This window comes from Lissotriton helveticus, chromosome 7 (assembly GCF_964261635.1).
Source record: "Lissotriton helveticus chromosome 7, aLisHel1.1, whole genome shotgun sequence".
NCBI classification, from domain to species: domain Eukaryota; kingdom Metazoa; phylum Chordata; class Amphibia; order Caudata; family Salamandridae; genus Lissotriton; species Lissotriton helveticus.
Genome location: NC_136068.1, coordinates 1,292,880,697 through 1,292,893,785, shown reverse-complemented (window position 1 = coordinate 1,292,893,785; position 13,089 = coordinate 1,292,880,697). Strand labels below are relative to the sequence as shown.

The window sequence follows — 13,089 nt, the reverse complement described above, 5'->3', positions numbered from 1 at the left end:
AATTGGTCCCTAGAAGAACCAGGAGGGGTGCGATCAAGCCTAGGGCGGTTGATAAGGCGCGAAGGAAGTTGAATCTGGAGGTTTCCCGTTTTTGTAGAGATCTGGGTTTTGGGCGGGTGTCCCATAAGGACATCCGTTATGACAATGTGGAATTCTTTCGCGGCGATGGTGTTCACTTATCTCGTATAGGGATGGATTTATATCTCTTGGAATTGCGAGAGGTGCTCTCCAGGTGTTTGAAGATTCAACATTTCTTGGGTTGAGGTTCTGGTTCCTTGGTTGGTCGGTTTTGGGGGGCAGAAAGAGAGGAGGGTAATTCCTTCCCCCTCTTTTCTGGGTGGCGGAAATTGGGCGTTCTTGGTCAGCAGGGACATGAAGCTTGTTGGGTTTTTGCTAAAGTTGGGCTATGGCTGGAAAAGTTTAAATAGTTGTTTCGTGGGGTGGTTACAAGGTTTTGGGTAATGTAAGTTGTTGGTGGGTAAGTTTTGCAATGTGATGTTTTGCCGTGGGTTGGGATGATATTTAAATGATTATCAGGTTTTGGTATTGTTTGAATTGTAATTATGTTGTGCTGGGTGGGGGCGGGGTTTGTGACGTGTTTGGGGCGGGCCTGACGTTTGGGGTTGTAAGGTAACATCTTATTTAGTGAGGACTAGTTTTGTGAGGCGGTTGCCAGGTTGGTATTGTTGTAAATATGCACCTGTTTCAATAAAAGCGGCCTTTTGCACACTTTCAATTTGTCTGGTGTCTGCTCACCCCCCCTCACCCCTCCCTCCCAATATTACTCCGTTGCAGGTGCCAGGCCACAGCCGGCGGCCTCACGTATCTTCAGGCCCAGGCGCAAGCCAGGCTTCCCCCTGCCGGCGCTGCAATTTCACGGCCCGTTCAGCAAGAGAAGGGTCCGCTGCACATCTGTCTACACCGCACTATGTGGCCGCCTGTTTTGTCTACGGCCCCCGTTCTTCCTGTTCTGAAGCAGGCATTTCATGCACCTCCAGCCACCCCAGGTCGCAGCCAGCAGCGCCACGTGGCCTAAGGCCCAGCTGCAGAACGGGCCCCGGCCCGCCGATTGGGCGGTCCTGGCCGCGTTCTCGCCGCTCCCTGATGGCGCTCCCACATGCGGCCCTGTACCTCATCTGGCCTTCTTAGGCTGCAGTCTGTGGCCCCGCGTTTTTCAAGACCCGGCCGCGGGCCGGCCCCTGACCACTGGTGCGTCGGCTCCGTAATTCAGCCCGTGAAGGGCCTCTGCACTTCAGTGGGGTCCTCCGTGTGGCCGCTCCTGCTACTGTTGCTCTTGCTTCTGGGGCCTAGTGTTGTTCGGACGCCTTCAGGGGCCCCAGGCCACCACCAGCTGTGCCGCGTGATCCATGGCCCAGCCACCTGACGGGCCTTCTGCTAGTCTTTGTCGCAGCCATGCACTTCAGGCCTGTGAGGGGGGGGGGGGGGGTTGATGCCCATCGCCTGGGTCCTCCACCGCCCTGCCACCTGGATGATTGCGAGGTGCCGCTCCGATGGCGTTTATTCACCATTCCCTGGTGCCTGTGGTCGTGCCCTTATATGTGGCGTTGTATCTCTTCCAGTGTTTCTTGGCCGCAGCCTGGGCCCCGCGTAGTTTGAGACCCGGCTACGAGTCGGGCCTCTGATTATCGGCACAGTAGCTCCCCTATTTAGCCCGTGAGGGGCCTCTGCACGCCGGGCTTCTCAGCGTTACAGCGGTTAGTGTTTGGCACGGATGCTCGGATTTTTGGGAATTGGAGGGGTTTAACAGCCCCAAACCGGGAGCTCCCTATTCAGGCGTCCGCCATCTTTAACAAATGGCCGCGCCCCCCAGAGCAATGGGACACTTGTTGGACTAGCCATGTGTCATACAAATCTCATTTCATTTATTCATTTTTTCAAGAATGTGAATTGCTGATAAATTTAGATTGTTGGATGGGCCTAATTCCAATTCAACTGATCTTAAAATGACAGAGGTCTCTCTCTGGTGTCTCCTTGTCGATTAATATAATGCATGATTGTGGTATTGTCTGTCTGAATGATAGACAATTCTGTTAGAGACTGAAGAAAAGTTTTGAGAGCTCGATTAACAGCTCTAAGTTTCAGATAATGTATGTGGTAAGATCTTTCTTTATTCGGCCACGAACCCTAAATTGTTAAGTCCAAGTGTTGAAGATGCACTCCCCAATGTGTTAGGGAGGCATCTGCTATTATTTGAGATGGAAGTTGTTTTCGAAAAGTAGTTCCCATTAGCAGATTGTGTCTCCGGTACCACCATGCTAGAGATGGCTTTGCTGACAGGGTCAATGATACTTTGTCTCATCAATTGTTTTCTCTTTCAGACTATTGGTCCTTTAGGTATTGTTGGAGTGGTCACCTCTGTAACCCTGCACTGGGGACAATATTTAAATAAGTAGCCATTAATCCTGGAAGGAATGCAATCTTTTCATTGTTGGGTAAGGTGTTGGTCTAAGGATGTGGCATTTGCTCTGGATAGTAGAAACTTTTTCCGCTGAAAAAAATGCTCTTGCCTTTATGGTGTCCACTTTTGCTCCTAGAAATGGCCGCTTTTGAACTGTTCTTTGACCTGAAGACCTAATCTTTTTATTAGTCTCACTGTCATTGAGTAATACATTATTACTTTCTTGGACTGTGAGCTTTTAGACCCTAGCCATCCATGTATGGGCAGACGAAAATCCCTTTTCTTCTTAAGTGGGCTATTACGACAGCCAAGTATTTGTGAATGTGAGTGGAGCAGACTTCAGGCTGAACAGACAAAAGCACTGTGTATTGATAGTGCTGGTTTCCTACTAGGAACCACAGCAACTTTCTGTAGTGATATAAAAGCATGCTTCTTGTAAGTCTATTGTGCACATCTATTCTTTTTCTCTTAGGTGTGGATACAGTTGAAGGCCTAACTTCTGGAACATTTCCTTTTTAGGTCTCGCCTACGCAGCGCGCATGCGCTGCCTAGGCAAAAAGATCTTTATCCGTCGCTTTGGTTTTTCAGTCAATAACATGAATGCGTTCCATTGCCTTCAATGGCAACGCTTGCACGTGTGGCGATTTACTTGCGTGAGCGCGCGGCGCCATATATTATCAATTATGGCTCTCGATGTGCCCTGTGACTAGACGGCCTGTCCTCCAACCCACCCTTCCTTGGCAGTGGTTTGTTACATTTCATTATATGCTTCAGAGCAGAATGGAGTCAATTAGTCCTTTTCATCCAATTAGGATTTGAGCCAGTGGTTCCCGTCCACAAAAGATGCTTATAGAAAGTTATTTTTTGTTTCTTTTTAATAACTTCAAACTGGCTGCACTCTCTGTGAAGCCTGTCCTTAAACATTTACTTTAAATGCACACTTTGGGGCTGGGTGCTCATTCAAAGGCTTGCTGTCTGTGAATGTATTTACTCCCTGGTGATGTGAAAGGAATGTAAGTTTGGCTGATTAAGTCAACGTGGTAAATGAGCTGAATCAATCGATAACAAAAAAGAGGCATATGGGCATTTATCGTTAAAGAAACCTTTGATATTTGAGAAAACAAAATGGAGATTGCAAAATAAGTATTTTAGTCGAATTCCTTTCAGTGACAACCGGATGGAATCGATACACATGCCTGGATTGCTTCCTTTGGGGCGGTACCAAGACCGATTTGTGTAGAGCTGTTACCGGTTTATGATGGCACATTGACCAAAAAGATGATGCACTGGAATGCAGATTATAGTAATTATGAACGACAGCGGTTAATTAAAGCTTCCCTCATCACCGTTTTCATTTTCTCCCAACTAGGGCAAAAAATTGTATTTGTTTTTATTCATTTTCTGTTTGTGAGCAGAGGCGGGAGGTGCGTACGCTCCATGTGTTAAAGTTATTATTGTATTCAGTTTCATATCCGCTCCCCCTGTTTCTGTCCATTTCTTCACAAAGTCTGAGACTTTGTCATGTACTATGATGGACGTCAGTTAGACATTTGCTGGAGCAGCAGCTACTGTCTTAGACTTTGCCTTTGGTGACTCTGCCACTTCCTTTGATGCCCCGGATTTCAAGGTTAAGAAGACAGTAAACAAGTCAACTATCCATGGACAAGTAAACAAGGTTTTATCAGTCCCGTTTACTTTATGTAGTGTCTACACCTTCTTGCTCAGCACCAAATAGAAGACCATTAAGAGGCAAAGTTCGAGACGGGTAAACTCTGTGAGGCCTTTATGGGTCAAAGGATGTGTGATGTCACTTTCACTGCCATTTTGATGAATGTTTTCCATGCAGTCTGTTGTCTCTCCCTCTCTGCTTACCAACAGAAGGGGGATGAAAAGTGGACAAGGTTCTTGTACCACTTATGGTGTGGAGAGGCGAATGAAGAAAGTACTTTAGTAAATGTCATGGAACTCCTGAAGCATGGGAGGGAATATACATTTTGTGCATAGTGATACTAAAACACAGAAGGAGTAATTCTGAGTTTGGGTTAGATGGTCCTCCTGTTTCCAGGTGACAGAAGATTCTCGACCAACCTGGCGGAGTATGTCATGCCCGGTGGAAGTTCAATCAGCTGAAACGTGGTGACTAGAAACATACCCTGTAACAATTCACTAGACACTATGGGGAGTACTATGACAGAAGGAGCTTTTTTTTCCTTTTAAAAGTCCCAAGCTTTCCTTACTCAGAGGGGTGCTTTATTAAACAAGGATTTGCAATCAATAGGTCTTGCATTTACGCGTGTTTGAGCTATTGGCATTGTAAATGACTATGCCTTTTATTTATGCTTTGGTTGGCGCGCATGCAGTTAAAACAAATAAAAGGCTTTGTCATTTACAATGCCAATAGCTGAAATTCAAGATCTATTGCATTGCAAATGCTTTTTTTATATACATTTGTTTGTGTGTCTGAGATCTAATATGGATCTGAATTCTCTAGCTGGGCATTTTCTCCTTAAAAGAACATCTGGAGTATACCCCCAGTCCTTTTTGGCTTTCAAATCTAATCCTCCTCCGGTCCCACCAAAAACTAGCTGTATAACAGCAGAACAGCAGTTCGCTGGTAAAAAGAAAAAAATAACTGGCTCTTTGAGGCAAACGTCATTGTGGGTAGAGAAGCCTTGTAGATTCTTAAATGGGCAGTATCTTTTTTCCATCTCTTTACAATGTGGGCCTATCAGGCTGCGTTTCTTTTTCCCTTCTTCATACAATCCCCCCTTTTTGAGCAATAATGATGCAGTGCAAGTTTTAAAATGGTATTCAGGGTCATTGTATTCTACCAGAAAAGTAAACTGAGCTCTGCTAGGCTCTCACAGGGTGTTTGTCATCAAGAAAATAGATGGACATCAATGCCCTATGGGATTTTAAGATGGAATAAAAAAGAAGCAGAGTGTTCAGGGTAATTCCAAAGTTTAGATGGAGAGCTGTTTGTATATAGGGCACCCTACAACACCAGTGACACTCTAAATTTGCTCACCTCAAATGCAGTGGCGGCTTCTGGCATTCATTAGTGGTGAGGTGGGGGGTGGGAATACAAACAAAATGGTACATAATTAAAATTTTAAAAAAATCCACTTACCTGCCCCTCCGACGGACGCCGCCTCGCTCCTCCCGGACCATCATTGACTCCAGCTGCACACTGTGCAGGCTCCCAAATGCCAATCCCAGGGCTTCTCTCATGCTGGGAATATAATTCCCAGCATGAGAGAAGCCCTGGGATTGGTCTGAGCGACCTGGTATGCCGCTTAGACATTAACTGGGGATCTGTGGCGTTTCTCCAACCACGGCTTGGCCAGCCTAAGACAGCCGGCTAAACCGTCATGCGCACTGAACAGTGCCCACCACCACTCCCACTGCCATGCCTGTCAGGGGGTTGCCGGGGAGTGGCCGGCCGAGAGTGCAACAACAGCGGCCTCGGGTGGTGGTGAGGACCCGGCCGGAGGAAACTGTGGACCTGATTGCCGATGGCGACAGTGCCGACCCCGCCCGACTGGCGGAGAACCGTGTGGGGAGCGTGCTGCCGCTGGGTCGAGGCAGATACATGATTATTGGCCCCCCATTCCGGTGTTGTGCCCGGGCCCATCGCTGCCATTGCCAGGAGTTGGCGTGCTGCCCCCAGGGTGCGGCGGAGTTTTTAGCCTTTTGGTGACTCTCCGCTGAGACACCTGCCCTGGCCTGTGAGATTCCGCTGAGAAACCTGCCTTGGCCTGTGAGATTCCCGTTGTGAATCCTGTCCATCCCTGATGTGAGACCCGGTCCCGTGGTGAGGTGGTGAGGGACTAGGCCGGAGCAGCTGAGATGGCGGGGAGCGCCCTCGTGTGCACACCTCACCCGGGCAGAGAAACCTTTCTGCGAGAGAGTCCTGGGGTCTGGCGACTCGAGAGAGAGCCCACGTTCAGAGATGTTTTGGCTGCATTAACAACTCTGCATAAGACCGTGATCCGGGACGCCCGGAAACTGGGACGGAGGATGGCCGCCATTGTTGTCCCGCAGCTCCACGTGGGTGGGGATGAATCGCAAGGAAGCGCCGATGTGCCCGCCTTTGTGTCTGTGTTGAACGTTTCAGCTGCGCCTGTGTTTGTGGAGACGCCGATGGACCCGGTCTGTTGCATCGCTCTGGATTGCCCTGTTGTGTTTGGGAGTGACTCGTCGGGATCTGCATATATACGGCGGCGGAGGAAACAATACCGATCCATGGTTTGGGTCGCCTCGGTGGCGCTTCAACAATTGTTGGATTGTGTGTCTTTCTCCTCCTGGCCAGTGAGACTGTGTTCTGCCTGGGGGATGTTTCCGGCATCGGTGCCGCCACGCACGGAGTTCCGCCATGCGCCCTTGACTGGGAGTGGGGGGCTACGGTCCCATGGAGTATTGGCGCCTCTCGGACCGCCCGGTTCGGCTGGACCCGCCACATTGTACTGTATGCCGATTGATGAATGGCCATATGTGGGTACTATTGATAGAGAAGGCCAGGGATGATATCGTCTGGGATATGATGGAACACATTGTCGGCTGACTGTGTTTTGGAGGGACACTCCACGGGGATGATACCGATTGACTATATGATTCTTGCTACTGTGGCTCTTCTGACTTTGCTCCTGCTGTATATTGTGCGCAATAGGGGAGGGGGGGGGGGCGGGTGGTCTGCTCGATGGCCCTTCTCCGTATTTTTTCCTTTCTTTTTCTTCCCCTTTCTTCTATATTTCGGGTTTCTTTTTAGGGCGATAGGCACGCTGCTGGGGGGGGGGTAGCCCGTAGCCTTCTGCAGGGGTGGCGGGAAGCGGGTTGTTTCTTTGTCCTTTCTTTGTCTCTATGGCCCTTTGCTTCGTCTTTTTCTGGGTGTCGTCGTCTTCATGTTTCCTACAATCTGTTTTGTCTTTAAGGGTTGGGGTGCTGATTCGCCATGCCGTGTCTGTGTTGTTTACTTTCATCCTGACTTGTATGCCTTGCCCCTGTGTCCTTAATTGTGTTCGCACTCATTCCGGGGTTCTGTTTCATGTTGCTATTGTAGGATCGTGTGTGACTGACTGGCACTTCTTCTGATGTTTTTCTGTTTAATTTTTCTTCATTGTAAAATTGACCTTCTTAAGTCCAGTATTTTACGCTGTACGCTTAAATACGAGTTATATCCTGGATACTTACCTGCCCCGGCTTATCGACCGCTGTTTCTTTTTCACTGCTCTGCTTACCTTGCGACTTGCTTAGCGGCCGGCCGGGATGGTTGTAGGCCCATGCTTGTATTGCTGTGAAGTGAAAATAAAGGTCTTAAAAAAAAAAAAAATAGAATGAATAAAAGCGACACCTGACACATGTTTCACTATCATTACAGCTCTTCAGAGAGGTTTAGCTTTGTCCAGACACAAGCGAAGCACCCAGAATAATTATTTTGATATGTATCTCTCAAAGCTCCTACTCCTCCAAAGGAATAAGCACTCATGGGGTGAGTTCAATCGTTGTTTATTCTTAACAATGCATGCAGACATGTTTCGGCCAACGCCTTTGTATACATATACACCTCTCTCTCTCTCTATATATATATATACATATACATACATATACACGGTACTAAATGTATCTAATCACCACAGTTTCTGAGACACTGCAAATATTGTGGGACTCTTTGGTCGTCACAATGGGACTGGGTTACACAAAAAAGGGATGAACTATAACTTGATTGGCTACCGCTAAATGTTCAAGTATAGCACAAGATCAGAGTGGCTCAAAGGGCCAACACTAACTAATGTAATATTTGTTAAGAAGCTGGACTTTTAGATCAGAATATCAGATCAATTGTTCATTTGAGTGATGCTCTGTGCCCCACCACAAACAAAAAGACAGGGCTTGGGTTCAGGACTTTGTTGCTGTCCTCTTAACAGCCAGGAATTAGGAATCAGCATGTTTCTGCTGTAACCAGAGGAGCTGGTAGACAGCCAGGAATGATTTAAACCTAGAGAAACACATTATAACTGCAAAACCCTTGCCACTTTCAGTCCTGCTGAGAAGACCAAATACATGGGAGAGAAGCCCTTACTAAGGTAGGACTGCTGATGCACCTGGACATCCATGTCTAGTCAAAACATACTGCAACGACAAAAAGACTATTTCTCTAACCCTTTCTCAACTCCTCCCCTGTGAGAGTGGATTTTCCTCTTTGCTGACCCAACCAGTCTAGACACAAAATGCATACTGAGTAAGGGTTACGAGGCCCCAAAACCTTGAAAGCCCAACTATAATGCCAGATAAGTTGAGAAGTACTTATGGTTAGTGTCTATATGCATTCCAAAGACCATGGGTAGGTCCCCGAGAGATAGATCTGCTATTGAACGTAGAATACAGACACTGCAATATCAAATACTGATAATCACTTCATCGGAGTTCAATTAAAACCAGAGAAACAACCTGTCATTCAGCGGTTTTTAATCATAGTGGCTTTGTTAGTTTGTCAAAATATGTATGTTGAATCTACCGGCATGATTTAGTTCCCTTCAGAAACCAACCACAACAGCCTACAAGTGTTTCGCCCCGTAGAGATTTTTCAAGACAGATTGGTCATGGGAAGGTGGTCCCAGTGAGCATGTAGTAATTGTTAGTCTCGCTCTGTCGCTGGAGCTTTTGCAGTAAAGTCAGTAAAATTCTCTTCCAAAAGCTTCGTAACTGCTGTTGGTAGATGGAACAGTGTTAGAATAAGCAGAGTATTATCAGGACAGGTCCCAGATGTAGTGTCTGTACTAGTTCGACTGTGGTCTGTAAGCCCCAGCCCAATGAGTCGTAGGAGGGCAAAATGTGCTGACTGCTCATCTATACAACTAATTCATACTTAAAGATTCAACAAGGTTATTGAAGAACAAACAATAAAACAACAACGTTTATAATGCCTGGCACCTGAACTGAAAGCATCGACCAAGGTCGCACAGTAACTGCCGCTGGTGTTACAGCGTATGGACACCTGACCAGAAACACTTCATCTGTGCCAACAGATATGTATACCTCAGCCACATGGCAATTACTAATGTGCAAGTGTTTTCCTGCAGTTTAATAGTACTTGTGCTTTTAGGACGGAGTTCTTACTTACTAAAGAATCCGGTTCAGATGCTTTGATTTTAAAACTTTACGTGGCCAACAGCATTTTTAATTCTAAACTTTCAAGTTGACCCAAACAGTGACCATTTCCAGTCTACGACCTGTGATCCCTAGTGAGGTGACATGAAATGGTTATGTACTAACGAATTCATAATCTGGAAGTTTTGTTGGTTCATCATGCTGAATTGTGAGGAAAGTTAATCTTTTTCAAATGTGCTGTAGCTTCTGTTCAGCAATATTACTTAAAAGCAACTCTGCCTTGTCACGTGCGCTCCATGATCCAGCTGCTCTCATTACCTCATGCAAGCTTCCAGCGAGGGAGGTGGCAAAGACATTTCTAGAGCAGTAAATTATATTACACCGTCGGATTTAGTCACTCAGCAGAGAATATTTGACTCCACTACGTTGGTCAGCTGCACATCTCGCTCACAAACTCTGAATACATACTCTATTAAAGTTAAGCCCACCATTCCTGACCTAACGAGAGGTGGAAGTGGATTTGTTGGTCTACATTGCTAGCAGATCAGCAGAATTTCAAATACAGATCTTAGTAGGCCCTTACTAAAATGTTGGGAATCTGTTGTTTCCTTTCCCAATACTTGCTTGTGTTAATATGTTTATTACAATTACTTTGCACAGCGGGAATCCCGCATTTGTAAATTACCCTCACTGGCAGATCTAAGATAGTCTCCAAATTAGCTCAACCTTGAGAACAACATCCAGGGGAGGGGGGGGGGGGGGGTTGGGGAGAACCTATTAGGTTTCCCTGCTCTGCAGAACGACAGGCTAGCAACACAGCTCCAAGGTCTAAAAGAAATCTAATCTCGGACCAAACATCTTTTGGCTCATGTCAAAATAAAAATCGGATTTCTTTTATTAAAGTATGAACAGTGACATTCAAGTTTGTGTGTTATTTTACAGTTGTGTCTACGTTCCTAAACCAGCATCACACTTCAGGAGTAAACCTTGCCTGAATAACCCCAGTTGCCGCTCACCTATCCTCTTAAGCCAGTGTCAAAGTCAAATAGAAGAGGTAATCTGATTTTCAGTGAGCAGCACATGTCCAGAGAGAACAGGCAATACTTGGGGCAGGGATTGCCCAGTACCACCCTAGGTGCAGTTGGACTAGCCAGATGTCAGTTTAATCCCACACACTAAATATACACATACAGCAGATGCAGAGGGCTTTCCTCAAGCACAGACAGCATAGACGAGAAGTGCTTTCAAACACAATCTGTGAATTATAGGTAGCAGCAATATAAACCTCCTCCACCAATAGACTTGGCATTGTGCCTGCAGGGTTGGCATTGCAGGCTGAATGTACTGATCTGACATGGCTGTGAAGGGCTGAAAAATGGCTCTTCTATTTCTAAAAGTACCAGTCATCAGTTTGTTTGGTAGACCACATATCCACAGCTATGTTGTGTCAGTCAGTCGTATGCGACCATAGTGCTTCTGAAAGGTCAGTTAAACCACACCAGTTGCAAGCCAAATATGCCCTGCACTTATCTCTTGAACTCCAGATTACTCGCACCTTTGCAGCTGGCACATTAACCACTGGCTGTTTCACTAGCTGATATATAGTTATAAGATTGTTAAGGCCTACCTCTTGAAGTTTAGGGGTGCTAACCAGGTGACGGAGGGTGGCACCCAAGAATTTCTTATTTAGTGACAGACGTAGGAAATACCGGCCCCTGCCCTGAGCACTCAGCAACTTCTCACAGGAGTTGGTCTTCTCCACCATAACAGACAGCTGTGGCAACCTGTAGAAGAAAAATATATATGTTGTTCTAGGTCACAATACTACAAATCACAAGCTCAGCAGAGCACAAAGGATCCAAGTCACTAAGCGTTGGCAGCAGACATTCTAGTGGCAGATTTGGGATGAAATTCAAAATGTATCCAAAAACAGTAAAAACAGGTCCAGGAATTGGTTTGCAGAGAAAGGTTTTAGGAACTGAAAGTGTGTGCTACTGGGACTATTCGTTAGAAGTGCTTGCAGCCCAACCGCCACCAAAGCAGGTCTGTCTTTGTCCCATTACCTATAGCTTAGGAAAGCAGCCTGTGCACCTGTCTGTTGAAGATTTGTGACTATATTCTGTACCTCCACCCAAAGGCCAGTTGTTTGTCGACATCATTTCTATTTATTGTATGAGAGTTAGGTGTCCTATGCCAATGATATTTTGGAAGGACTATTACAAGACACTGAACTTGAAACACAAACTGTCTCAGAAATGATGGAGCTCATGACCTTTTACATCTTGTGATGTGGCTTCGTGCAAAATTCCATAATTCCTTCAGTGTCGATTTTCCTGATGGCCTGGGCTTATTCCACAGAACAAGCAGTACAGTAAGTCAGTAATAATATAAACAGCATAGTTATTTAATGAATACTTCCAAACAGAAAAATATGAAATACTGAACACAATGTTACACACTTCCAAAATAAGGAAATATAGAAGTGTGATTACAGATGTTTGCAAAGGAGGGAAAGTAGACAGCCCTGTACCATGGTGTTGGTTCTCATGAAGGATTATGCACTACGTGGTTCTATGAAGAAAATCCTCTCTTCTGGGTGGCTGACAGCCTTGTAACTCTTATGCTTCTCACTATATTAACTGTCCCTCACCAGATCCTGCAGAGGAAGATTAGTTAGCCGTTTCATCCAGCATTGTTCAAGGTCACCAGAGCATTGGCCGCAGCTCCACCTTGGACTGGACTGGCTTTATTAGGAAGCATAGAGTTACAAACACAGAACCAAAAGGCATATCAGATACTCATCAGTAGGACCAGGTATCAATGTTTGTACCATCCACAGGAAGAGGATGTAATCCATTAGCAGTCCATAATGATAAGTTACTGCGATCTATTAGGCTTCAGTGGGCCTATATCTTATCGTTTAAAAGGTACAGGACAGCTCTCTAAATCCGGTTCTACTTTTAACACCATAAACAATTCAGAATGGTGGTCCCCAACCACCGGGGAACATTCAACATTCTCCATGTGCTTGCCCATGCTCCACCATCTGTGTTTCTTTTGGCTGCAGTGGACCCTGTAACTTTTTCTACAGGCGTAAACTACACACGGAGGGCCTTCTATGCTGAGGAAAATAAGGATTAGTATAAATTGAGGTCCCAGGAAACAGCATTCTCTCTACTTTAACCTTATTAATGGATAGGTTGGGCGGGTAGCTTATTTCCCACTGCAAGCCTAAGATCAATATACAACACAGAGGCTTTCGCTCCAGCGTCACAGTTCCGTATCAAGCAGTCCTCTTTCTGTAGACAATAAGGATTTAAACAATAGTATTCCTCAGGAATAGTATGATTCAGCCACCCAGCGGAGGAGCAGGAGGACTCCACTGGTCCAATTCTCCAGCTAAGAGGAAATTGACTCAAGTGGCCAAATATCCTGCAGAGAAAGAGGACTCAATTGACAGTCAAGTTGCTGGGGATTGTGCAGATTAAATCATCTTGTTTCGCAGAAGTCACATAACAGCTGTCCTGCTGAAGAGAACTAGCGTAATCCAAACCTCCTGCCAA

At 46.0% G+C, this 13,089-nt stretch overlaps 1 protein-coding gene across 2 annotated transcripts in view; it reads right to left on the bottom strand.

Moving 5' to 3' along the window:
- The window catches only part of LOC144770216 (uncharacterized), a 591,183-nt gene that overhangs the window by 481,047 nt on the left and 97,047 nt on the right, over positions 1–13,089 (bottom strand). For both annotated transcript variants that reach the window (XM_078654543.1, XM_078654542.1), the window contains one exon: positions 11,154–11,310. In XM_078654543.1, the coding sequence (XP_078510669.1) occupies positions 11,154–11,310 (157 nt within the window). The remainder of the gene's footprint in view (positions 1–11,153; positions 11,311–13,089) is intronic.